This window comes from Coregonus lavaretus, assembly GCF_964263955.1.
Source record: "Coregonus lavaretus genome assembly, chromosome: 22".
NCBI lineage: Eukaryota > Metazoa > Chordata > Actinopteri > Salmoniformes > Salmonidae > Coregonus > Coregonus lavaretus.
The window spans coordinates 43,674,243-43,698,750 of record NC_140009.1 but is presented as its reverse complement, the minus strand read 5'-3'; the positions used below and the strand labels follow the sequence as shown (position 1 = coordinate 43,698,750).

Genomic DNA, 24,508 nt, shown 5'->3' with positions numbered 1-24,508 from the left:
CAGGACTGTTTTGTTAGCACAGACTGGAATATGTTCCGGGATTCTTCCGATGGCATTGAGGAGTGCACCACATCAGTCACTGGCTTCATCAATAAGTGCATCGATGACGTCGTCCCCACAGTGACTGTCCGTACATAACCCAACCAGAAGCCATGGATTACAGGCAACATCCGCACTGAGCTAAAGGGTAGAGCTGCCGCTTTCAAGGAGCGGGACTCTAACCCGGAAGCTTATAAGAAATCCCGCTATGCCCTCCGACGAACCATCAAACAGGCAACAATACAGGACTAAGATCGAATCGTACTACACCGGCTCTGATGCTCGTCAAATGTGGCAGGGCTTGCAAACTATTACAGACTACAAAGGGAAGCACAGCCGCAAGCTGCCCAGTGACATGAGCCTACCAGACGAGATAAATTACTTCTATGCTCGCTTAGAGGCAAGTAACACTGAAACATGCATGAGAGCATCAGCTGTTCCGGACGACTGTGTGATCACGCTCTCCGTAGCCGATGTGAGTAAGACCTTTAAACAGGTCAACATTCACAAGGATGCAGGGGCAGACGGATTACCAGGACGTGTACTCCGAGAATGCGCTGACCAACTTGCAAGTGTCTTCACTGACATTTTCAACCTCTCCCTGTCTGAGTCTGTAATACCAACATGTTTCAAGCAGACATCCATAGTCCCTGTGCCCAAGAACACTAAGGTAACCTGCCAAAATGACTACCAACCCGTAGCACTCACGTCTGTAGCCATGAAGTGCTTTGAAAGGCTGGTCATGGCTCAAATCAACACCATTATCCCAGAAACCCTAGACCCATTCCAATTTGCATACCGCCCCAACAGATCCACAGATGATGCAATCTCTATTGCGCTCCACACTGCCCTTTCACACCTGGACAAAAGGAACACCTATGTGAGAATGCTATTCATTGACTACAGCTCAGTGTTCAACACCATAGGGCTCATAGAGCTCATCACTAAGCTAAGGACCCTGGGACTGAACACCTCCCTCTGCAACTGGATCCTGAATTCCTGACGGGCTGCCCCTAGGTGGTAAGGGTAGGTAACAACACATCCGCCACACTGATCCTCAACACAGGGGCCCCTCAGGGGTGAATGCTCAGTCCCCTCCTGTACTCCCTATTCACTCATGACTGCATGGCCAGGCATGACTCCAACACCCTCATTAAGTTTGCCCGATGACACAACAGTGGTAGGCCTGATCACTGACAACAATGAGACAGCCTATAGGGAGGAGGTCAGAGACCTGGCCATGTGGTGCCAGGACAACAACCTCTCCCCCAGCTGCCCTGGGTGCCTCTGCTGAACCTGCAGCTGTTGTGTGCAGTGATCATGTGCCTAGGAACCAGATTTATACTGTTAGCACTGAGCCGGTGTGCCCGAGGAGGCAGTCCACTGTGTGCAGCTCACCCTGCACTAACATAAAGAACATGAGCACATCTACTGCTGCTAAGCTTCCCACTAAAGCAATAAAAACAAGTAAGCATCCCAGAAGAAAAGTCCTACAAATAGCCCCACATTAACATATGTAGCTTAAGAAACAAGGTTCATGAAATCAATAATTTGCTAGTAACAGATGACATTCATATTCTGACAATGTCTGAAACTCACTTAGATAATACCTTCGATGATACAGTGGTAGCAATACAAGGTTATAACATTTACAGAAAATATAGAAATGCCAATGGTGGAGATGTTGCTGTTTATATTCAGAACCACATTCCTGTGAAGATTAGAGAGGATCTCATGTTAAATATTGTTGAAGTAATATGGCTACAGGTTAATCTGCCTCACCTAAAGCCAATTCTGGTGGGAAGCTGCTATAGACCACCAAGTGCTAACAGTCAGTATCTAGATTACATTTGTGAAATGCTTGATAATGTATGTGATATCAATAGAGAGGTATACTTTCTGGGTGATTTAAATATTGACTGGCTTTCATCGGGCTGCCCACTCAAGAGAAAGCTTCAAACTGTAACCAGTGCCTGCAACCTGGTTCAGGTTATCAGTCAACCTACCAGGGTGGTTACAAACAGTACAGGAATTAAATCATCAACATGTATTGATCATATCTTTACTAATGTTGCAGAGATTTGTTTGAAAGCAGTATCCAAATCCATTGGATGTAGTGATCACAATATTGTAGCCATATCTAGGAAAACCAAAGTTCCAAAGGCTGGGCCTAATATTGTGTATAAGAGGTCATACAATAAGTTTTGTAGTGATTCCTATGTTGTTGATAATAATATTTGTTGGTCCATGGTGTGTAATGAGGAGCAAACAGACACTGCACTTGACACATTTATGAAATTGCTTATTCCAGTTACTAATAAGCATGCACCCATTAAGAAAATGACTATTAAAACTGTTAAATCCCCGTGGATTGATGAGGAATTGAAAAATGATATGGTTGAGCGGGATGAGGCAAAAGGAATGGCAAATAAGTCTGGCAGCACAACCGATTGGCAAACGTATTGCAAATTGAGAGATTATGTCACTAAACTGAATAAAAAGAAGAAGAAACAACACTATGAAACAAGGATAAATTACATAAAGATTGATAGTAAAAAGCTTTGGAGCACCTTAAATTAAATTTTGGGAAAAAAGGCAAACTCAGCTCCATCATTCATTTAATCACATGGCTCATTCATCACAAAACCAACTGATATTGGCAACTACTTTAATACTTTTTTCATTGGCAAGATTAGCAAATTTAGGCATGACATGCCAGCAACAATTGCTGACACTACACATCCAAGTATATCTGACCAAATTATGAAAGACAAGCATTGTAATTTTGAATTCCGTAAAGTGAGTGTGGAAGAGGTGAACAAATTATTGTTGTCTATTAACAATGACAAGCCACCGGGGTCTGACAATTTGGATGGAAAATTGCTGAGGATAATAACGGACGATATTGCCACTCCTATTCCCCATATTTTCAATTTAAGCCTACTAGAATGTGTGTGCCCCCAGGCTTGAAGGGAAGCAAAAGTCATTCCGCTACCTAAGAATAGTAAAGCCCCCTTTACTGGCTCAAATAGCTGACCAATTAGCCTGTTACCAACCCTTAGTAAACTATTGGAAAAATGGTGTTTGACCAGATACAATATTATTTTACTATAAACAAATTGACAACAAACGTTCAGCATGCTTATAGAGAAGGACATTCAACAAGCACATCACTTACACAAATGACTGATGATTGGCTGAGAGAAATTGATGATAAAAAGATTGTGGGGGCTGTTTTGTTAGACTTCAGTGCGGCTTTTGACATTATCGATCATGGTCTGCTGCTGGAAAAACGTATGTGTTATGGCTTTACACCCCCTGCTATAATGTGGATAAAGAGTTACTTGTCTAACAGAACACAGAGGGTGTTCTTTAATGGAAGCCTCTCAAACATAATCCAGGTAGAATCAGGAATTCCCCAGGGCAGCTGTCTAGGCCCCTTGCTTTTTTCCATTTTTACTAACGACATGCCACTGGCTTTGAGTAAAGCCAGTGTGTCTATGTATGCGGATGACTCAACACTATAAACATCAGCTACTACAGCGACTGAAATAACTGCAACGCTTAACAAAGAGTTGCAGTTAGTTTCGGAATGGGTGGCAAGGAATAAGTTAGTCCTGAATATTTTCAAAACTAAAAGCATTGTATTTGGGTCAAATCATTCACTAAACCCTAAACCTCAACTACATCTCGTAATGAATAATGTGGAAATTGAGCAAGTTGAGGAGACTAAACAGCTTGGAGTAACCCTGGATTGTAGACAGTCATGGTCAAAGCATATTGATACAACAGTAGCTAAGATGGGGAGAAGTATGTCCATAATTAAGCACTGCTCTGCCTTCTTAACAACACTATCAACAAGGCAGGTCCTACAGGCCCTAGTTTTGTTGCCCCTAGACTACTGTTCAGTAGTGTGGTCAGATGTTACAAAGAGGGACTTGGGAAAATTGCAGTTGGCTCAAAACAGGGCAGCATGGCTGGCCCTTAAAAGTACACAGAGAGCTAACATTAATGACATGCCTGTCAGTCTCTCCTGGCTCCTGGTTCAGAGTGGAAGAGAGATTGACTTCATCACTGCTTGTTTTTGTAAGAGGTGTTGACAAGCTGAATGTACCGAGCTGTCTGTTTAAACTACTATCACACAGCTCGGAAACCCATGCATACCCCACAAGACATGCCACCAGAGGTCTCTTCACAGTCCCCAAGTCCAGAACAGACTATGGGAGGCGCACAGTACTACATAGAGCCATGACTACATGGAATTCTATTCCACATCAGGTAACTGATGCAAGCAGTAGAATCAGATTTTAAAAAACAGGTAAAAATACACCTTATGGAACAACGGGACTGTGAAGAGACACACACAAGGGTATAGACACATGCATATGAACACATTGTGATATTGTCCAAGCACACCAAGACAGTTGGGAAGAGGGCACAACAAAACCTATTCCCCCTAAGGAGACTGAAAAGATTTGGCATGGGTCCTCAGATCCTCAAAAGGTTCTACAGCTGCACCATCGAGAGCATCCTGACTGGTTGCATCACTGCCTGGTATGGCAACTGCTCTGCCTCTGACCGCAAGGCACTAAAGAGGGTAGTGCGTACGGCACAGTACATCACTGGGGCCAAGCTTCCTGCCACCCAGGATCTCTATACCAGGCGGTGTCAGTGGAAGGCCCTAAAAATGTTCTACGATTCCAGCCACCCTAGTCATAGACTGTTCTCTCTGCTACTAAACAGCTTCTACCCCCAAGCCATAAGACTCCTGAACATCTAATCAAATGGCTACCCAGACTGTTTGCATTGCCCCTCCACCCCCTCTCTTTTACGCTGCTGCCACTCTCTGTTTATTATCTATGCATAGTCACTTTAATAACTCTACCTACATGTACATATTACCTCAATTACCTTGACTAACCGGTGCCCCTGCACACTGACTCAGTACCGGTACCCCCTGTATATAGCCTCGCTATTGTTATTTTACTGCTGCTCTTTAATTTTATTTTTTAAATTTGTTGGATATTCTTTCTTAAAACTGCATTGTTGGTTAAGGGCTTGTAAGTAAGCATTTCACTGTTGTATTCAGCGCATGTGACAAATAAAATTGATTTGATTTGATTTGATGTAAGCCTACTGGTTGTTTGGTTATTTTTTTTAATGTAACATATATTTTAGGGCTTTGCTTTTTACTTCACTGCATCTTTTAGATTTATCTGTGATTCTTAAAGTTATTGCTTTCTTTTGCGGGTCTAATTGCTATTGATAGATATACAGCTTTGCGTTATTTGATGGGTTTAGGGACAATGACAATGATTGGTTGTGCTCTGAGGTGAGCCCTGGCGCAGTGCTCCTATTTTCCTGGCTGTCCACTCCGGTGGTGCTGAAATTGGAAGCGCATTTAACAATGTCGTTTCATTGCACTGACTGGCGGTAGCCATCTGTCCATGATCCTGAATAGATGGTTACGGTATGTGCTGTTTTAATGAGCGCATCTTGGGCTACCAGTCTGCATGGCGTTTTTCTTCAACATCGCGTGCTTTCTTGCGCGCAAAATGACAGTTGTGTATATGGCTGCATTTCAGATAGGCCTACATTTAAAAAAAAACATTTTGTATATAGCAGTAGTAGGACCAATATCGTGTGTAGCTTACTAAAAGAAGTAGGCCAACGTTCACTCTGTTATCACAACATTTGCATTACACAGTCGTTGTGTGATAGGCTACTGTAAAAGTGATGTCAATACTATAAAAACAACACACCTTTTAGACCCCTTCCTGCTCTCTTGCTATAGCGTGTGCATGAACGTTTGAAACTCTCCCACACAGAAAATGTTGCGCACCTGGAGAAGAGGCGGCTTGGTTACGCTCATTGCACAGTGTTACAAATTCGACAGCAATGTAGCCTATAGTTCTAATTATTTAAGTTTAAGCTATGAAGCCTGTAAGAATCTTTGAAAGCCTAGAGTCGAGCTGATCTGTGCGTGTTGGTATGCACGCATTATGTGCAGGCTTACAGCAGCTACGGCTGCATTTCAAATACACCTGTAGGCCTATGTCGTAGTGTGGCGCATATCTTTCTTGTGTTATTAGGCCTATATAAAACGACGGTTGTTGATGTGTCCGGCTATATTTCAGATACATTTTTGTACATTTGAACCAATCTACCTTGTTTTATTAGGGCTCTAAAGCCCCTATGGATTTAAAATGCCCCCTCAGACATGTCATCCTGGAGCCGGGCTTGCTAGGTTGGCACCCACCCCGTCCCAGCTCTGCCATGACCTGAGTGGGAACTACATGAGGGGCCCCGAGGTCCCCCTACCACACCCCACTGTAACTAAGCAGACTCAAGTTGATTCAAAATGACTTCGAGTGCATGGCTCACCTGGTTAATACTGTATGCCATTTATTCAGCTGGCAATGTCCAGAGGCATTAAAAGGGGAGAAGTGTAGCAACAGCACTTTGTCTAAACATGGATTTGAACAAATGACCCTCTTGGTCTCAATCGTTCATCACTTCCATCTCAAAGGCTATGCATGCATAGCTGCCACCATAGCCATATAACTCATTTACTGCGTGTGAACTGTTCCATCCCAAGCTTAAAATCTCCTCACCGCCCAGCTATTTGGATGTGTCACCTTTGAAGGCTGCGACATATTTCCATGAACAGGATTATAAAGCGCTTTTTGAGGCTTTATTCTCCTACTTGTTTTATCACACCGAGGCTTTGTCAAATCAAAAAACACTTAAAGGAGGAATTGAAACTTGAGGACTCGGCAGAGCTTGAGGACTCGGCAGAGCTGCACCTAGCCATCGATTTCACCGCTAGATGACATTAGACTCGAGATTTACAATGCCAGGTAAAGCGTGCGCGGTGTTTTGAAGTCTGCAGCGCGGGAAGAATAATTTGGCGCCATTATCTATTTATTTGATCAGTAACACTCAGGAGTAGAGAGAGCAGGAATGGGGAGGGAGGGGGGTGAAAGCGCTCATTAATGGGAGACTAATAGCTCTCTTGGAGAAGTAGGGGAACACAATTATGTGCAGTTTAGTGACTAATCTGGGAGCATGGGTGAGGACTCGGGGGACTCCTCAAGCCCCACTCGAAGTCCCAGTTCCGATAAACCAGCCGAGGAGAGCCGTGCAGCGCCAAGCTCTTCCTCTCCTTTCCCCCTCTCTCCCTCTTTTCTCTTGCGCATTCACGCACACACATACAGTCTACCTTTTCCTTTGACACTAATTTGCTCTTTAACTCTGCATCTTGTCCATGTTCTATCTTTCACACACTCTCGTAATGTGTCAGTGTTGTTTCTTTTTCACTCTTTCTTTTAAAGACACTCTCATGCACCTCTATTTCTTACTCTTTCATCCTGTCTCCTGTTTCTTTGGCAAAGAGATCTGAGGGAGGCTTTCTGCTCTTTCGGAGAAAACATTGTGTGTGCGTTAGAAAATGTCTGGCTAACGAATAGCCTACCTTGTTCTGTCTCCATCGTTTTTATAGTCCATGACATGTAAAAGCATAACCCCGCTTCAATGCAATAAGACCAAGATGTTAAAAAGTCTAACTGAACTAGCATGCCTTTTTAAAATGAACTTTAAAAACCTTGATCAGAATGGAGTAGGCCTACCAGGCTGGATCAAATTGCAGTTATGAAATAACATTCTCTTTGACTTGTAGCCTAGGCTACAAGATAATTTACAACAACCATGACTGAAACGCAGTAGACCTAAATTAATTGAAATGGCCCAAGACAACGTTCGCATGCTAGACCAAACCAAATTAGGCCTAATCCATAACAATAAACAATCAATGGCAAAACACCAAATCCGAAATATTCAGATTTGTGTTAGGTCTCCATTCTGAAATTATACAGATTTCTCAAAACATAGGCATTGCATTTCAGCTATTGTAAAATGACTCACAGCATCAAATCTCATTGACCTCTAATGTCGTTTTTTAGCAGGTGTGGCATATCAAGAAGCTGATTAAACAGCATGTTCAGTTCACAGATGCACCTTGTGCTGGCGACAATAAAATGCCACTCTAAAATGTGCAGTTTTGTCACACGAAACAATGCCACAGATGTCTCAAGATTTGAGGGAGCATGCAATTGGCATGCTGACTGCAGGAATGTCCACCAGAGCTATTGCCAGAGATGTAATGTGCTGAGGAGTATTTCTGTCTGTAATAAAGCCCTTTTGTGGGGAAAAACTCATTCTGATTGGCTGGGCCTGGCTCCCCAGTGGGTTGGCCTGGCTCCCAAGTGGGTGGGCCTATGCCCTCCCAGGCCCACCCATGGCTGCGCCCCTGCCCAGTCATGTGAAATCCATAGATTAGGGCCTAATTAATTTATTTCAATTATTTCCTTATATGAACTGTAATTCACCAAAATCTTTGAAATTGTTGCATGTTGCATTTATATTTTTGTTCAGTATAATATCCTATATTCCTTCTAACGCAAGGTGAGGTAAATAGTCAAGCCAAGTCAACGTCTAATCCTACGTCAAATCCTTCACTACAAACATAATAGTTGTCAAATCCTTCCCAACAAACATCATTTCTACTTCAAGAAATAGACTAGTACATCATGTTCCTTGCATCCGGTCTTCAGACCTTTATAAAGCAGGCCTATAATGTTTTCTACATCCCTACATGTTATAGGCTAGTGACCACTGTCACATATAGGCCTAGACTAGGAGGTATTTTGGAAAGTATTAGTGGATCATTACAATTGTTCGAGGATGGATGAGGACTGATTTCGTCATTGATCGGGTGTAGGCTATTTATTGTCTAATTGAATGTAGACGTCAGATCTCTTTTCGTGAGAGAACAAAAATCTAACTTAAAATACAATTATAAACTACTACTCTCTGAAGTGGACACTCACACAACCCGTGTGAATTTGGTCCAAAAATAATTATGACGTTTTGGATCTTCATCAAAATTGAAATCCATAGAAAGCTTCTTTGGGGGAAGAATATTTGGCCTAAATATTCTTCACCCAAAGAAGCTTTCTATGGATTTCAATTTTGAGGAAGATCCAAAACATTATAATTAAATTGAAATCTATAGAAAGCTTCTTTGGGGGAAGAATATTTAGCCCAAATCGGCTAATGACGGCATTCATCTTACCTTCTAGGTTTGGTGCCATCGATCCTTCTGGGAAAATTCCTTCCTTCATATACACCAATAGCTCCTCCCCCACTTCAATATCCCTAATAGCTTTATAATCAATCTGTAAAAGAGAAAAGAGGGAGAGAAATCGGTTAGGGCCAGTCTAGTCAACCAAAAAGCTATAGTCTGCTTGTCATGAATGAATAAATTCATCTTTATAGGCGTTGATTTATTAGGCTTAGCCTATTATTATCTATCTTCATATATCAATATCGATGTTGTTTTTATTGTTATCATTGGCAACAATAACAATAAGAAGAAGAACAATTTATAGGCCTATTATAAAAGCAGGCCTAACCAAAAATGTCAATATTGACAATAATCCTCAGGTTTATTTCATATTTAGCTTGCTTGACATATAAATGAATTTAAATACGATTTAGGTTTTTAGTCTACTTTACATTCATTGTTCATCATATACACACGTGATAGTCATACTCATCAATGCATATCATTTATTATTGTTTCTAAAAATCGAAATATTTATATGTAGACCTCTATTTTGTTTATGATTATAGGAGGCAATAAACATTTTTGATTAGTAACAATAATTAGGCTATCTGATTACGCTTTTATTTTGAGTTTTAAACCTCCACACTCAATCCCATTGTTATTAAAATTCATGCAGACTCCACGCGCCATTTTTGTTGTTGAATATGTTGAATTCAATGAGCCAGTTACAAGCATCATTTGGGGTGAACACTAAATTATAGTTCAAGTACAACTCCAGACGATTGAAATAAAAGGACCATGTCTCGTATTATTTTTTGGATGGGACGCAGACAATGAAACGAAATGCCACATTCCTGGAGTGCATTGTTTTACAGAACTTGCATGCATATCCGTGCGCATTTCAAATCATATAAACATGTCTAAAACATTTAGGCCCTACAGTGAATTTAAATTGAGTGACAAACATATTAGAGGTGGCAATACATTTATTTTTTAGGTTACATCAAAAGAGCATCATCATGATAAAATTCACTAATTTTTAGCACAACATGTTGTCATTTAACTGATTTCAACTGAAAATATCATGTTGAATTAAATAGCAAATGTGGCTGAATTATGAGCAAAACATGTAAACTACAGTTTTATACAAACACCAAGCAATGAACAATATACAAATAGGCTACACATTTGAAATGAACTCAAGACCAGCCTCAATGTGTTCTTTGCGGACGCATGGGGGCGCTCAGCACCAACTGAAAGGACTGCATTAATTCTTATGCAGGCCTACACACACACACACACACACACACACACACACACACACACAAACACACACGCACAGCAGAATAGTAGGCTACGACAGGTAAAACACACACATTCACACAGGATAGCTAAACTGTAGTAACTTCATCCAATACTTTTATCGGTCCTATGCTATGTTGTGACAGCATTGAAGTGTGCTTAGAGGCTAGGCCAAATATTCAAAATCACCTAGAAGAGAAGCAATATTTTTCTAACAAAATACACTTATTATTATTATTATTATTAGTAGTAGTAGCAGTAATATCCATTTACACACAGGCTTTTACGCGACAGACATCTTTATCTCTGACCTTGCTTGGTGGTAGAGTTGGGAAAGTTGCGCCGCGGTTGTTAGAGCTTCCAGTTGTAACAGCAGTTGTGTCCCGATGGAGTTGGCAACACAACCCATAGTATCATTACAGGAGAGAGGCCGGGGCTGGGGCACCAGGCAGGGCCGGGGGGAGAGAAGAGACAGGTGGCCAGGCAGGCAAGCAGGTTACGGTGTGTCGTCCCTGGATGGAGCTGAAGCCGCCATTCTATAGTCTGTGTGAGCGCGTCTTTGATGATGAGGTGAGCTCTCTCTCATTAGTGATTCCCTATTGCCCCCTTGGAGCACATGGCGTTATCCGATCGTCCCTCCTCCTCCCCTTCTTATCTCAAACCAAAGGATTGACTGATCTAAAAGAGACCTCTTCCCACAGCCCCGTCTCTGCTCTCTATTATTGATGTACATAATGTATCTAGGTCAAATACTTTTAAAAACAAACACACACGGGCGATAAAAATCCGGTATAGGTGCGTGAGGCGCGCCGTAGTCGTCGTTTTAAAGGCTTTCGAAACAACCCTGAGCAAGCAATGTGTTTTAGTTCAGCCTTTACACAAGTCGCTACTACACCTGTTTTTACTTGTTATCTTTCACCAGATGCTTTTAACAGTTTGTGCAAGAGTACACATATTTGTGCCAAAGACATAAACAAGGGGCATGAAACATTTGGATATGTTCAGAATAATTGGTATCAACCGACTTTGTTATCATAAATGCAACCTGCTTGCTTGCTACATTGAATAAACTATACATGTAGGCTAATTGCAACATGCGACCTATACATTTAAGGATTTAAACTTCAAAGTAATTCGATAATGTGCAATTTAAACTCAGAGTTGCCTGGAATAAAATAGTGACATGGTTAACTATTAAATACAACAAATGTTTTGGAAACAATAGACTATTTAACAATTACATTATAAATGTTTGCAATATACTATACTAATATGTAGCCTACACTTTTATAGGCCTACCCTATAGCAAATGTGTTTACTCAATATATGTTAATGTCTTATCCCTCTGACAATGAAAATATTTTTCTTACAAAATTGAAAAACTAGGCCTAGGCTATATCTCTGCTTTTTACTATCGACAATATGAGTGAAAAAAAGTATTTAAAGAACAGAGACATATCTATTGATGTAAAATAAAATCGTAGTTATTAATGCTTGTTGATCTATTTGGTTCTTTTTAACTCAAACATAGTATTTTTTTAAAAACTGATGTTAAGTAATGTTGTGTAGGAGAACAAAAAGCCCAGGTTCTTAGTTTAAAACACTGAATGGTAGCCGGTTCTGGTTAACAATTAGGTGAGCAAGTTTCTATGGTAACTTACTTGCAGCCAGTTACCTGTAAGTTACTGTAAAAAAAAAAGGTACAGTTTGTTACTGTAAATTCCAAAGAAACTTGGGTTTAACATTACCTTACACACACACACACACACACACACACACACACACACACACACACACACACACACACACACACACACACACACACACACACACACACACACACACACACACACACACACAGCCTATTTATCACCAGAGAGTGTGTGATCAAACCGGGGTGAAAGGGGAGATCGAACAACATTGGGGTGTAGGTGGGCCTTGTCCTCTTCAGACACAAAACACGAGGACCGTGTGACAAGAGGGTGGACATGCTTGATGCTTCCACTCTTCGTCTCAGTGACACTGCGAGCAGTGTAGTCTACGTTTACTATCCGAGACAGAACACCGACCGCTCTGTGTCCGAAGACAGGCTTTTGGCTATGGGGAAACGGGCCTCCCGTAATTCTATGTGACCTTGGATTTCATAGGTGGAAATGCTATTAGGACTGGGATGCTCCCAAACAAGCTAAGGCTCTGTCCCTCTCTCCAACAAACACACACACAGGCTTATTGCCTAACTGGCTTCCTTCATTTGCTTAACCTTCAGGTGAGGAACCTGCATACTGATTTAGAATGAATTGAGAGAGAGAGAGAGAGAGAGAGAGAGAGAGAGAGAGAGAGAGAGAGAGAGAGAGAGTATGTGTGAGCTCACCGTGGCGTGGCGAGCAGAAGTAGCTGCATGCCAGCTACTTCTGCTCGCCATGCCACGGAGAGCTCACACATACTCTACGTACTTGACGTTGTTATGACAAACGGCTTAACAGCATCTTGAGAAATGAGGGCTGTGAGGTTCAGAGGTCAATCAATGGGCTCTCTGAATGGCTGGGGTCTAAAGAGGAAGGAAGCCCCGTCCCTATCTGTGCAGCCTCATCCTTTCTAAAGGACGACACACACACACGTGCGCACACACACTCACGTACGGACACATGCTTGCACGCACATACTCTCACACACACAAACACACACCTGTCATTTCACAATAAATTAATTAAGCAAAATCATTTTCATTCATTCAAACTTAGGTCAATATTGACGACCATTAAAACCATTTTTCTTGTTCAATGAAAGAAAGTGAATTATTTAGACACTTTTATGAACTAATATCAAAACGCAGTACTGTCCTAATTGTTTAAATATGCATGATTATCCATGTATTGTCTGATACACTACAACATTAATGACGAACAAGTAAACGGGTAAATAAATGATCTGCTTGTGTTTTAAAAGGTTGCTGCCGTATTCGAATGTGCCTGTCATGCGCATATTTCCATAAAATCATGCATGCTGATCAAAAAAGCGGCGAAGTACTAAGTTAGATAAATTATGCATTTTTGCATTGTGTGTGTTTGTGTGTGGTGTTTGTAAATAAATTATAAGGTTGTGCCCATGAGCCACCAGACAAAATAAGCTTCACAAACAATAGCAAGCACCACATTAAATTCAAACAACAAAATAACCCTAGGTCCAAAACAACCCATTACATGTGGGTAATACCCCCAAAATATAGATATTTAATTCTCTCTGTGTCTAAAAAGGCACCCTATTAACTACATAGTGCATTACCTTTGACCAGAGCGCTGTTAACATAATAGGGAATAGGGTGCCATTTCAGACTGTAGCAGAGGACATTACTGTGAAAATCTAAACAGGATTAGGGCTAGCCCAGGTCCACTCTGGTCTAGGCTGACAACATATACCAACCTTGCGAGTTATGTCCCGACCCGTTGCTGTGGCTGTTTGGCAACACTTTTCCCACGACCGAAGGTAAATCTGTAATTGGTAGACGGTTCTGATTGAATAATCGTTGTTTGCATTGTCGAGCGGTGCCCAGGAAAGAATAACGTCCAATTGTTAGATGCTACCACCCCCCTCCAAATCAAAACCAAACATGGATTCCATGTTGTGTCTCGCTTAGCGTGCACACCTGTCTGTGTTTCACACCTGTTTGTCTAGCTAATCAGCCTCACAATTGGCCAACATGCAGCTGCAGACGGGAAATAGAATGGAGCTTGTGGGTGGAAACATTGACATCCATGTTTGGTTTTGATTTGGAAGGGTGGTGGTAGCATCAAACAATTAGATGTAATACTTTCTTGGGCACTGCTCAGTGATGCAAATGACGAGTTTTCCATCAGAACCGTCTACTTTATTACTAAATTAGATTATTTTTTTCCTTCCTTCCTACTACCACAGATATACAGTATCATTGACATAATGGTATTCATTGACTAGAGCACCTTTGAGGAGAGAGCATATGACTGGTGAGAGACGTAAGAGGCACACAGAGATTGGGGTTAGGCTCAGCTGGGTTTTATGGCCAAGTGAGTGGTAGAGTGTGGACATTCCTCTAGTAGTGTTCCATTTCCAGGTTTCCTTTTTGGACGGGCAGAGAGTGTGGCTGTCTTCCAGAGAAGGACCCGCAGTGATTACGAGACGAGGGCGTGTCAGTGTATTATTATTCTACCTCATGAGTCACTTCCTTAGCAAGGCACTCACAGCCCAGCCTTGGACACACAATAGAGCCATTATTTTACTCATCATGCACACACACTTACTGAGATGAACACATACACAGACACACACTCACAATGACATGCACACATACACACACTTACTTGGATGAATACAAACAAACATTTACCCGTGTAGCTCAGTTGGTAGAGCATGGCGTTTGCAATGCCAGGGTTGTGGGTTCGTCTCCCACGAGGGACCAGTATGAAAAAAAATGTATGCACTCACTAACTGTATGTCGCTCTGGATAAGAGCGTCTGCTAAATGACTAAAATGTAAATTGACAATAACAGGCACGCACACACACACACGGACATATTCAATCTCTCCCTAGCCCAGTTTGCTGTTCCCACTTGCTTCAAGATGTCCACCATTGTTCCTGTACCCAAGAAAGCGAAGGTAACTGAACTAAATGTATATCCCCCGTAGCACTCAATTCTGTCATCATGAAGTGCTTTGAGAGGCTAGTTACAGTGCCTTGCAAAAGTATTCATCCCCCTTGGCGTTTTCCTATTTTGTTGCATTACAACCTGTAATTTAAATGGATTTTTATTTGGATTTCATGTAATGGACATACACAACATATTTCAAATTGGTGAAGTCAAATGTAAAAAATTACGTGTTTAAATTATTTTTTACAAATAAAAAACGGAAAAGTGGTGCCTGCATATGTATTCACCCCCTTTGCTATGAAACCCCTAAATAAGATCTGGTGCAACCAATTACCTTCAGAAGTCACATAATTAGTTAAATAAAGTTGGGACGTTGATTTGTTTAACACTTTTTTTGGTTACTACATGATTCCATATGTGTTATTTCATCGTTTTGATGTCTTCAATATTATTCTACAATGTAAAAAATTGGAAAAAAGAAAGAAAAACCATTGAATAAGTAGGTGTGTCCAAACTTTTGACTGGTAGTGTGTGTATATATATATATATATATATATATATATATATATATATACATACAGTGGGGAGAACAAGTATTTGATACACTGCCGATTTTGCAGGTTTTCCTACTTACAAAGCATTTAGAGATCTGTAATTTTTATCATAGGTACACTTCAAGTGTGAGAGACGGAATCTACAACAAAAATCCAGAAAATCATATTGTATGATTTTTAAGTAATTCATTTGCATTTTATTGCATGACATAAGTATTTGATACATCAGAAAAGCAGAACTTAATATTTGGTACAGAAACCTTTGTTTGCAATTACAGAGATCATACATTTCCTGTAGGTCTTGACAAGGTTTGCACACACTACAGCAGGGATTTTGGCCCACTCCTCCATACAGACCTTCTCCAGATCCTTCAGGTTTCAGGGCTGTCGCTGGGCAATACGAACTTTCAGCTTCCTCCAAAGATGTTCTATTGGGTTCAGGTCTGGAGACTGGCTAGGCCACTCCAGGACCTTGAGATGCTTCTTACGGAGCCACTCCTTAGTTGCCCTGGCTGTGTGTTTCGGGTCGTTGTCATGCTGGAAGACCCAGCCAAGATCTTGCGATACATGGCCTCTTCCATCTTCCTCTCAATACGGTGCAGTCGTCCTGTCCCCTTTGCAGAAAAGCATCCCCAAAGAATGATGTTTCCACCTCCATGCTTCACGGTTGGGATGGTGTTCTTGGGGTTGTACTCATCCTTCTTCTTCCTCCAAACACGGCGAGTGGAGTTTAGACCAAAAAGCTATATTTTTGTCTCATCAGACCACATGACCTTCTTTCATTCCTCCTCTGGATCATCCAGATGGTCATTGGCAAACTTCAGACGGGCCTGGACATGTGCTGGCTTGAGCAGAGGGACCTTGCGTGCACTGCAGGATTTTAATCCATGACGGCGTAGTGTGTTACTAATGGTTTTCTTTGAGACTGTGGTCCCAGCTCTCTTCAGGTCATTAACCAGGTCCTGCTGTGTAGTTCTGGGCTGATCCCTCACCTTCCTCATGATCATTGATGCCCCACGAGGTGAGAACTTGCATGGAGCCCCAGACCGAGGGTGATTGACCGTCATCTTAAACTTCTTCCATTTTCTAATAATTGTGCCAACAGTTGTTGCCTTCTCACCAAGCTGCTTGCCTATTGTCCTGTAGCCCATCCCAGCCTTGTGCAGGTGTACAATTTTATCCCTGTCCTTACACAGCTCTCTGGTCTTGGCCATTGTGGAGAGGTTGGAGTCTGTTTGATTGAGTGTGTGGACAGGTGTCTTTTATACAGGTAACGAGTTCAAACAAGTGCAGTTAATACAGGTAATGAGTGGAGAACAGGAGGGCTTCTTAAAGAAAAACTAACAGGTCTGTGAGAGCCGGAATTCTTACTGGTTGATAGCAATAAAATGCAAATGAATTACTTAAAAATCATACAATGTGATTTTCTGTATTTTTGTTTTAGATTCCGTCTCTCACAGTTGAAGTGTACCTATGATAAAAAATTACAGACCTCTACATGCTTTGTAAGTAGGAAAACCTGCAAAATCGGCAGTGTATCAAATACTTGTTCTCCCCACTGTGTATATATGAAAAAAAATTATGCACTCACTAACTGTAAGTCGCTCTGGATAAGAGCGTGTGCTAAATGACTAAAATGTAAATATATTAATACTCCAGACTCCGACATAGTTCATCCTAATATTTCTATATTTCTTAATTCCATTCTTTTACTTTTAGATTCGTGTGTATTGTTGTGTATTGTTAGATATTACTGCACTGCTGGAGCTAGGAACATAATCATTTCTCTACACCTGCAATAACATCTGCTAAACGTGTATGCGACCAATAAAATTGGATTTGATTTGAAACAATGACGCACATACACGCACACACACACACACTGACTCAAAGTCCACTGTTCTTCCCAATGGGTAGGTGGGAAGAAGGACAATAGCCACTCCACCGAGTCTCTGACATTGCCATGCGCAGCTGATAGGAGGAGTGGGGTGCCACTCACCGCCCAACCACTAAACCCTGGCAGCCCATAGGAGGAGGGAGGCGCCACTCACCTGGTCTCCGCTGAGGTGACACGCCGCCAGGTTTTGCTCCTCGAAGGAAGGTGCGGTGCGTACATACTTGAGCCAGCTCCCACCGGCCTCCGAGCCTTCGTCCAGGCAGAACTTGACGCTGCCCATCTCATCCACCACCTGTTGGGACAGAGCAGATGATAACACACATACGTCAGAGGGCACCTTTTATTCAAAGACACAGAACTGAGCCTCTATCTTCTCTAGTATGGAAGGATGTGTGAATATGCGCTTAAGAGAGCAATAGCATTGTGGAATTGCTATTGCTAGCGTTTCATTTCTTAGTCGCCATCATATAAAACGTTTCTGAATTACAATGGGCAAAGCAGACAGTACCTGAAAGTTTCACATCACTCGACTGTTGGATACAAAGAGGGTTACTTTTACTTTTTGTCCTATATCAGGGAAATTGTGGACTTTCTCAATACTGTGTGTGTGTGTATCCATATCTGTCAGTAGACAGAACATTATCTGCCAAGGGCCCCTAATCTTGTTGCTCCTCCGAGCAGCGAAAGGAAAGAGGGAAAGGAGGGGAGAGGAGGGGAAGGTTGAAAACTGTGGCGTCTTTCATTTTTCTAAAGACTTTCTTTGGCACATATTGATCACCCTTTGTAACCCCTGGGCCACCCCGGGAACGAGGGAGCGGGTTTCAGGTGACCACTTAGACAGAGATGAGAGGAGATGGAGGAAAGGAGGAGAGGAGGAGAGGAAAGAAGAAGAGCTCATTGTGGAGCAGAAAGTAAGGGAAGAAAACAGGGGAGTCGATCGTGAGCTGCTGTGTGGTGTTCTCTAGACGAAGAGCACACCACACATACAGTACTTCAAAACTGCTGTGCTATGATTACTGCTAAGGACACAGGACTGAGAAATTCTCCCACTAAAGAAAACGTTAATGGTTTCTGAGGGGGCCTCAACAGAGCTTACATGATACACGTCCAATATCAACTTTCTCACAAAAATGTGAACATACTGGGCATAGCATGACTGAGCTTAAACTATAAACAAAACGGCAACAACCAAATGGCACTGACTGAATGATACACTGACAAAGGCCTGGTGGCACTAGGCAATAACTTAAATGAGAACAAGACAATGACTCTTGCTAGTGGCAAATAAGACTTTGACAGTATATAGAGAGTGAGGGTGTGTAGAGTGTCTGAATGCTCAAATGTAATTTTTACTAGGCACCAAATGGAAAAAACTAACTGAAACAGGGAGGGACTATCCAATGTGAAATGCTCAATTTATTTTCCAGTTGCAAAACACTTTAAAACAAACACTTTCCGTCGCATACCCTAATAAACACGACCCAAGTGTATGTCCGCTACTCTATGCCTTGAGAAGAACCTGGAAGGAAGAGGAGGAAACCCCAAATGAGATGTGAAAATCTCACAGCTCTACTCCTCCATAAAGCTCTATAGAATATCTAATTTCTCCTGGTGGAGTATTCTGGTGGAACTGATACTGTGTCGGTCGCTGGGCAGATCCTCTGGGGGCCAAGACGAGACAGGGCTGGCTAGGGCTTCTCATTACTGGGTCATAATCAGCCTCCACTCGTCTCAACTTCTACCGCTCAAGTTCTCATCTGTTGCAACCCAGTCTCATGGTTTTAACAGTAACGTGTTGACGTTTTAGTCATTTCAGGTAGTTGTAGGATAGACGTTTTTGTCCCAAAGAATGTGACAAAGTTACATTCTGGTCTAACCTTCCCAGTTAAATTCTATGGTCACGGTTTTTAAAGCTTATGCTTTGGGTTAAGGTTGCTCTTCTCTTCTGCCTCAGTCAAATGTCTGTGGACGGGTCAAACGTGTGGCGGAGGCACACCCCCATTTTCTTTTACTTTTGCGAAAGGTCAAAACGGTCCCGCTTTTCCAAGAGAGCATTTACAGAGGCTTGTTCGATTCTGTTGCTCATAAACTCTGAATGGCCTTCTTGGTCGGGGATTGAGCGTGTGCAGAAGGTGTGTTGTCGGTGAAGGTGGTGGTGGTGGGTGCTGTGTTTTGTGAGTAAATATGGAAATAACAGGTCTGGTCCGAGGTGAGAAGGGCAGTTCATGTACGCACACGGTTCTGGTGTTCAGCCCGTGGGGAGCGAGAGTGTTAGGTTAGACAACTGCTAACTGGCCTGCTTGGAAATAACAAAGCCTGTTAGTGCTAGCGCCTACGCCCATGTAGCATGTAACAACTCAGGTCTTTAACATCAAGAATAACCTGTGGCTGCCTCACATGCAAATCCTTAGGCCTGACGGTAATAGTGAGCTAAGATACTGATTGTGTGAGATCTTTCCTTCATTTCCGCACAATGTTGTTCTTCAGTGCTTTACTGGAAACCAGACATGTTGAGTTGATAAGCTAGAATTTGTTTTGGGTCCATATTTTAAGCGATCAGCTAGCCATACTCAATGTCATCTTGAAACCATGTTCCTTTGATACACTCTGTCTTCTACACTAAGCTCACAGAGAATGCCTCAGTCTTCTCTTTGCTTTCCCCTCTGCAGTGGACAGCATAGTTAAACAGTCACTCGAACAAGAGCTATGCCGCCGCCGTTTACGCATTAAGCAGTCCGAAATGATGTAGTCCAGGCCCTTTATTTTATGTGTGAAAACAGTCACTGAAAACTAACCAGGCATAGAGACGAAATTAACTTTTTTTTTTAAGCGAAAAGAGCCAATCTCTTGCACAGGTTCAAGTCAGAGTGCACTTGTCCCAGCGCCTGTTGGAAGCTCAAACTCAGGTATTGTACATGTTTTATGAACAGATGGGGAACAGCTTTGGCTGAGGCAAGGGGTGTATAGGGGTGGGGGTGGGGGGTAGGGGGGTTGCATGGGGGTTCCTGACCAGGCTTTGCACACCACACACAAACGCACACACACATACCCCCCCCCCCCCCCCCCACACACACACACACATACACAGACCACCCATCCACCCCCTTCCACCCCACCCCCCCACACACACCTTGAGAGGTAGCCGAGGGTCTGACTGTGGGCTCTAATGAGCTGCATGCCAGTATGTCGGGGGGCCTGCGAACACTCTATCTGCAGGTGGAATCCTGATTTATAAGGCCTCAAATGAGGTGCAACAGAGAGAGAAAACCCCCACTCTGGATTGCTTATTTATTTACCTTCTATTCTCCTCCTCTTGACGTCAGAGAGATGGACACCTCTCTGGAAAAGTGACTACGCACACACGTGATGTCGTAAAACACCAACCTGAACACCCTACCACCGCTAGGCTAGGGTACACACACTTTCCCTGTTTATCTTACTGTTTTAAGAGGTTAAATACCAGGGTTCTTCTCCAAAGTCTACTTAGCAGGGTTAAGAAGTGCCCTTTATGTAAGGGGCCAATTAAAGGGAGTGTGGTAATGTGTGTGTGTGTGAGAGACGGGGGTGTCACTGGGGACTGAGAGTGATCCCTCTCTAATCAAGGCCAGCCAGGAGAGAGAAGAAAAGGGAAACTGAGATCAGGACTTCCCCTCAGGGCAGGGCCCTTCACACACAGTCTGCCATGTGTGTCTGTCTGTCTGTCTGTCTGTCTGTCTGTCTGTCTGTCTGTCTGTCTGTCTGTCTGTCTGTCTGTCTTTCTGTCAGTCTGTTTCTGTCTGTGTGTGTGTGTGTGTGTGTGTGTGTCTGTGTGCATGCGTGCATGTTTACGTGTGTATGCGTGTGCATCTGTGTGAGATACATATGTCTGTCTGATGTGTGTGCATATGTACACACAAGGCTGGACCCTTTCACATAGGAACAGAGCCTCAGAGTCTTATCTAGGCAATAATAAATAGGGTGCTTGAAAATGTTACTTAAATATGAGTAGATCCACACAAGTACAGATCAATGATGAGCCATAAGTAAGGAAATTATACATTTGCAAAAGATTCAAACAATTACACAGGGTCCAAGTGGACAGGAAATTGGGACCAATGCAACAGGAAGGGGTGATACGAGGGCTCCCGGGTGCGACACGTATACAGGTCCCCTGCAGACAAAGAGTTTAACCCTTGACAGCTTGCAGTCTTAATGGCTGTCTGGGTAGTCGTATAGGCCTCGTGGCTGTCAGTCTGTCAGTCCTGCTTGACGGAGGTGTGGTGTAAGGGAGGAATTACCGGTGAAGTGTCACCTTTGTGGGACGCGATGGATGACAAGTTTGAGCTACGTCTGAAATGGCACCCTATTCACGACTTTTGTGCAGGGCTCATAGGGGGAAATGAAAATGATTCCAGATTTGTGAACAAAGTTGACATTTCACATTAATAAATATGTCTTCTGATCTTAGTGCCTTGCCTTAAAGGGTGAGAACACACACCCATCAATACAGTGTGTGTGTGAGTGAGTGTGTGTGTGTGTGTGTGTGTGTGTGTGTGTGTGTGTGTGTGTGAGTGAGTGAGTGAGTGAGTGAGTGAGTGAGTGAGTGAGTGAGTGAGTGTGTGTGTGTGTGTGTGTGTGTGTGTGTGTGCGGGTAAGTTATCTTATCCTGCTCTGAATCCTGCGGCTTAGCGAGACTCTGGGTGTAATCGACGACAAAGACCCGTGCCGTGGTTACCAGGATGTGTGTGTGTATGTATGTGTTGTGAGAGAGAGTGTGACTGTCTGACTGAGTGTGTGTTTCTACGTGTGTGTGTGCGTGCATGCGTGTGTGTGTGAGGGGAGGCCTGCGGTGGTCTCTCCAAACCGAAACCACATTGCGGAGAGATTGGTTCAGATTTGATGGGGGAGGTTACAAGGAGGTGGGGGGTCAAGAGGGTGCACAAAGACACAACCATATCTGTAACATTACACCTCGAAAACGGAGACCTTGCCTGTGTGTGTATGTGTGAATGAGAGAGAGAAAGTGAGAGAGAGAAAGAGAGAGAGTGAGTGTGTGTGTGTATCTAGCAGCCATGCCTTTCTGATTTCAGTAGTACGTCCTTTCAAGACTCCAGAGACGGAACAGAAAGAAGCCAAGAAACCTTTTCCTAACCTTTCCTCACCCACTGCCCAGCTAGTTTTCAGGATGCACACCGTCCTCCCACTTTTTGAACTTCATCCTCACGTGTGTTCGCGGCTTGGAAAAACAGGAAAGCTTTTACCAACAAGTCTAGGGGAGAGAGGTGCAGAGCGGTGCAGGCAGCACAATGGTGTTGTGGCAGCTAATGTGGCTCTTGCTCTATCTGGTTTATGTATTCATATCCTGGGGAAGTCGGCCAACATCAGGGGGGTCCTCAGCAGAACCTAGAGAATGCTGGAAGGAGGAGGAGGAGGGAGTGTCAGATAATACACTTCTCTCTCTCTATGTCTCTCTTTCCCTCTCTCCTTTTATTGTTGTTCTGCTGTTGGAGACTCCTTGCCACAATAAACGCACAGATTTGGCGAGTCTCTCCTATGTCAGGGAATGGTGAATGATGTGTGTATGTCTAACAATAAGTGTGCTTATAAGACAGTTTACATGTGTGTTTCCGTATGTGTGTGCATGTGTGTCTGTATCACTGTGTGACTGCATCTGTACACTTTAGGTCTACCCTCTGTCTAGCCCTCTTACCTATGATAGAGAGAGTGAGAGAGAGAGAGAGAGAGAGAGAGAGAGAGAGAGAGGGGAGGGGGCATGGGAGGGGGTCAGAGAGAGGAGTGTGTGTTCCCCCATGACAGCTAGGGGGCAGCCTGGAATGAAAGCTGTCCGCTGTCCAGATGGAGAAGTAGAGAAAGGTCAAGCACTACTCTACACAGAGTGGAAATAAGACTTCCTCTACACACACCCACACCCACACCCACACTCACACACCCACACACACACACACTAGAATCCAAAGACACACATACTAGGGTTTAATATTTTCCCGAGAATCTACCAATTTTCCTTCCTGATAAAATTGCAAGAAATTACCGGGCATCCCGGTATGCTATTTTAAAAGCATATAATACCAGCGAAAAAATCGGACACTATTATACCTCTGTAAATGGAGAAATATGCACAGGATTCTAGCATTTTTTTGTTGTATATATTTCTTGCAATTCAATCAACTCAACTTTTTCTTAAAGTCACCACACTATTTCGTTGATGTAGCCTGGTTTTAATGTAGGCCAATTAAGTACTTTTGGCCGACTGATAAAATATGATGATGTCTAGTGAACAATACATTCGTTTTAGCCTACCTTTGATGTCAGACAGCTTGTTGGCCCTTTTCTCTGCCCTTGCACCTGGCTATCAGGGGAATTTGTGAAGGTTGTGTCTATTTTTACTTCATGATGACCCGCTTATTGTGGTGACTTTGTCACAGGGAACATCAGATTCTCCGCTAAACAAACAGCTAAGCCTGTAGTATGCTTAGGCTAGCGAAGATAGCGCAGTTGCTCAATTGCCTGCGAATCCGACCAGTAGCCCACCGTGCGCTCACTTTTGTTAGTGAAACATCATGAAACAATGTTGCAAATGTCTATTTCCTCCAGCGCTTTTGTGGACACAGTGTATCAGCCGTTTTGTGATTAGCAACAGTTTATATTTTGAGCCTCTGCCAGTGCCACACATTTAATAGTTTGGAGATTTGAATGTGAGATGGAGATTGAGATTGGACGTTGTCTACCGTAACTGCGTCGAGAGGTCACTTGTAGCCTGCACATATAAGCAATACAATTTATAGTAGCCATGCAAGTAGCCTAAGGGATGTTTTCTAATGTTGGGGACTTTACGTTGAGTAAATATGGTAGGCTGCTAGCGTTGTGATGACTGGTCTAATGTATGTTGCACGTGCATATTTTGTATTTTTGCATCTCTGACAATTTTCCCTTCTCTTTCTCAGCATATCCTCTCACCAGTTGTGAT

The 24,508-nt window shown here is 42.8% G+C and overlaps 1 protein-coding gene across 1 annotated transcript in view; it reads right to left on the bottom strand.

The window, feature by feature from the left end:
* The window catches only part of LOC311149964 (histone-lysine N-methyltransferase PRDM16-like), a gene marked incomplete at both ends in the record, with an annotated part of 373,121 nt that overhangs the window by 39,032 nt on the left and 309,581 nt on the right, over window positions 1–24,508 (bottom strand). The window contains 2 exons of the mRNA XM_084187181.1: window positions 9,173–9,275; window positions 17,696–17,833. Of these exons, the coding sequence (XP_084043307.1) occupies window positions 9,173–9,275; window positions 17,696–17,833 (241 nt within the window). The remainder of the gene's footprint in view (window positions 1–9,172; window positions 9,276–17,695; window positions 17,834–24,508) is intronic.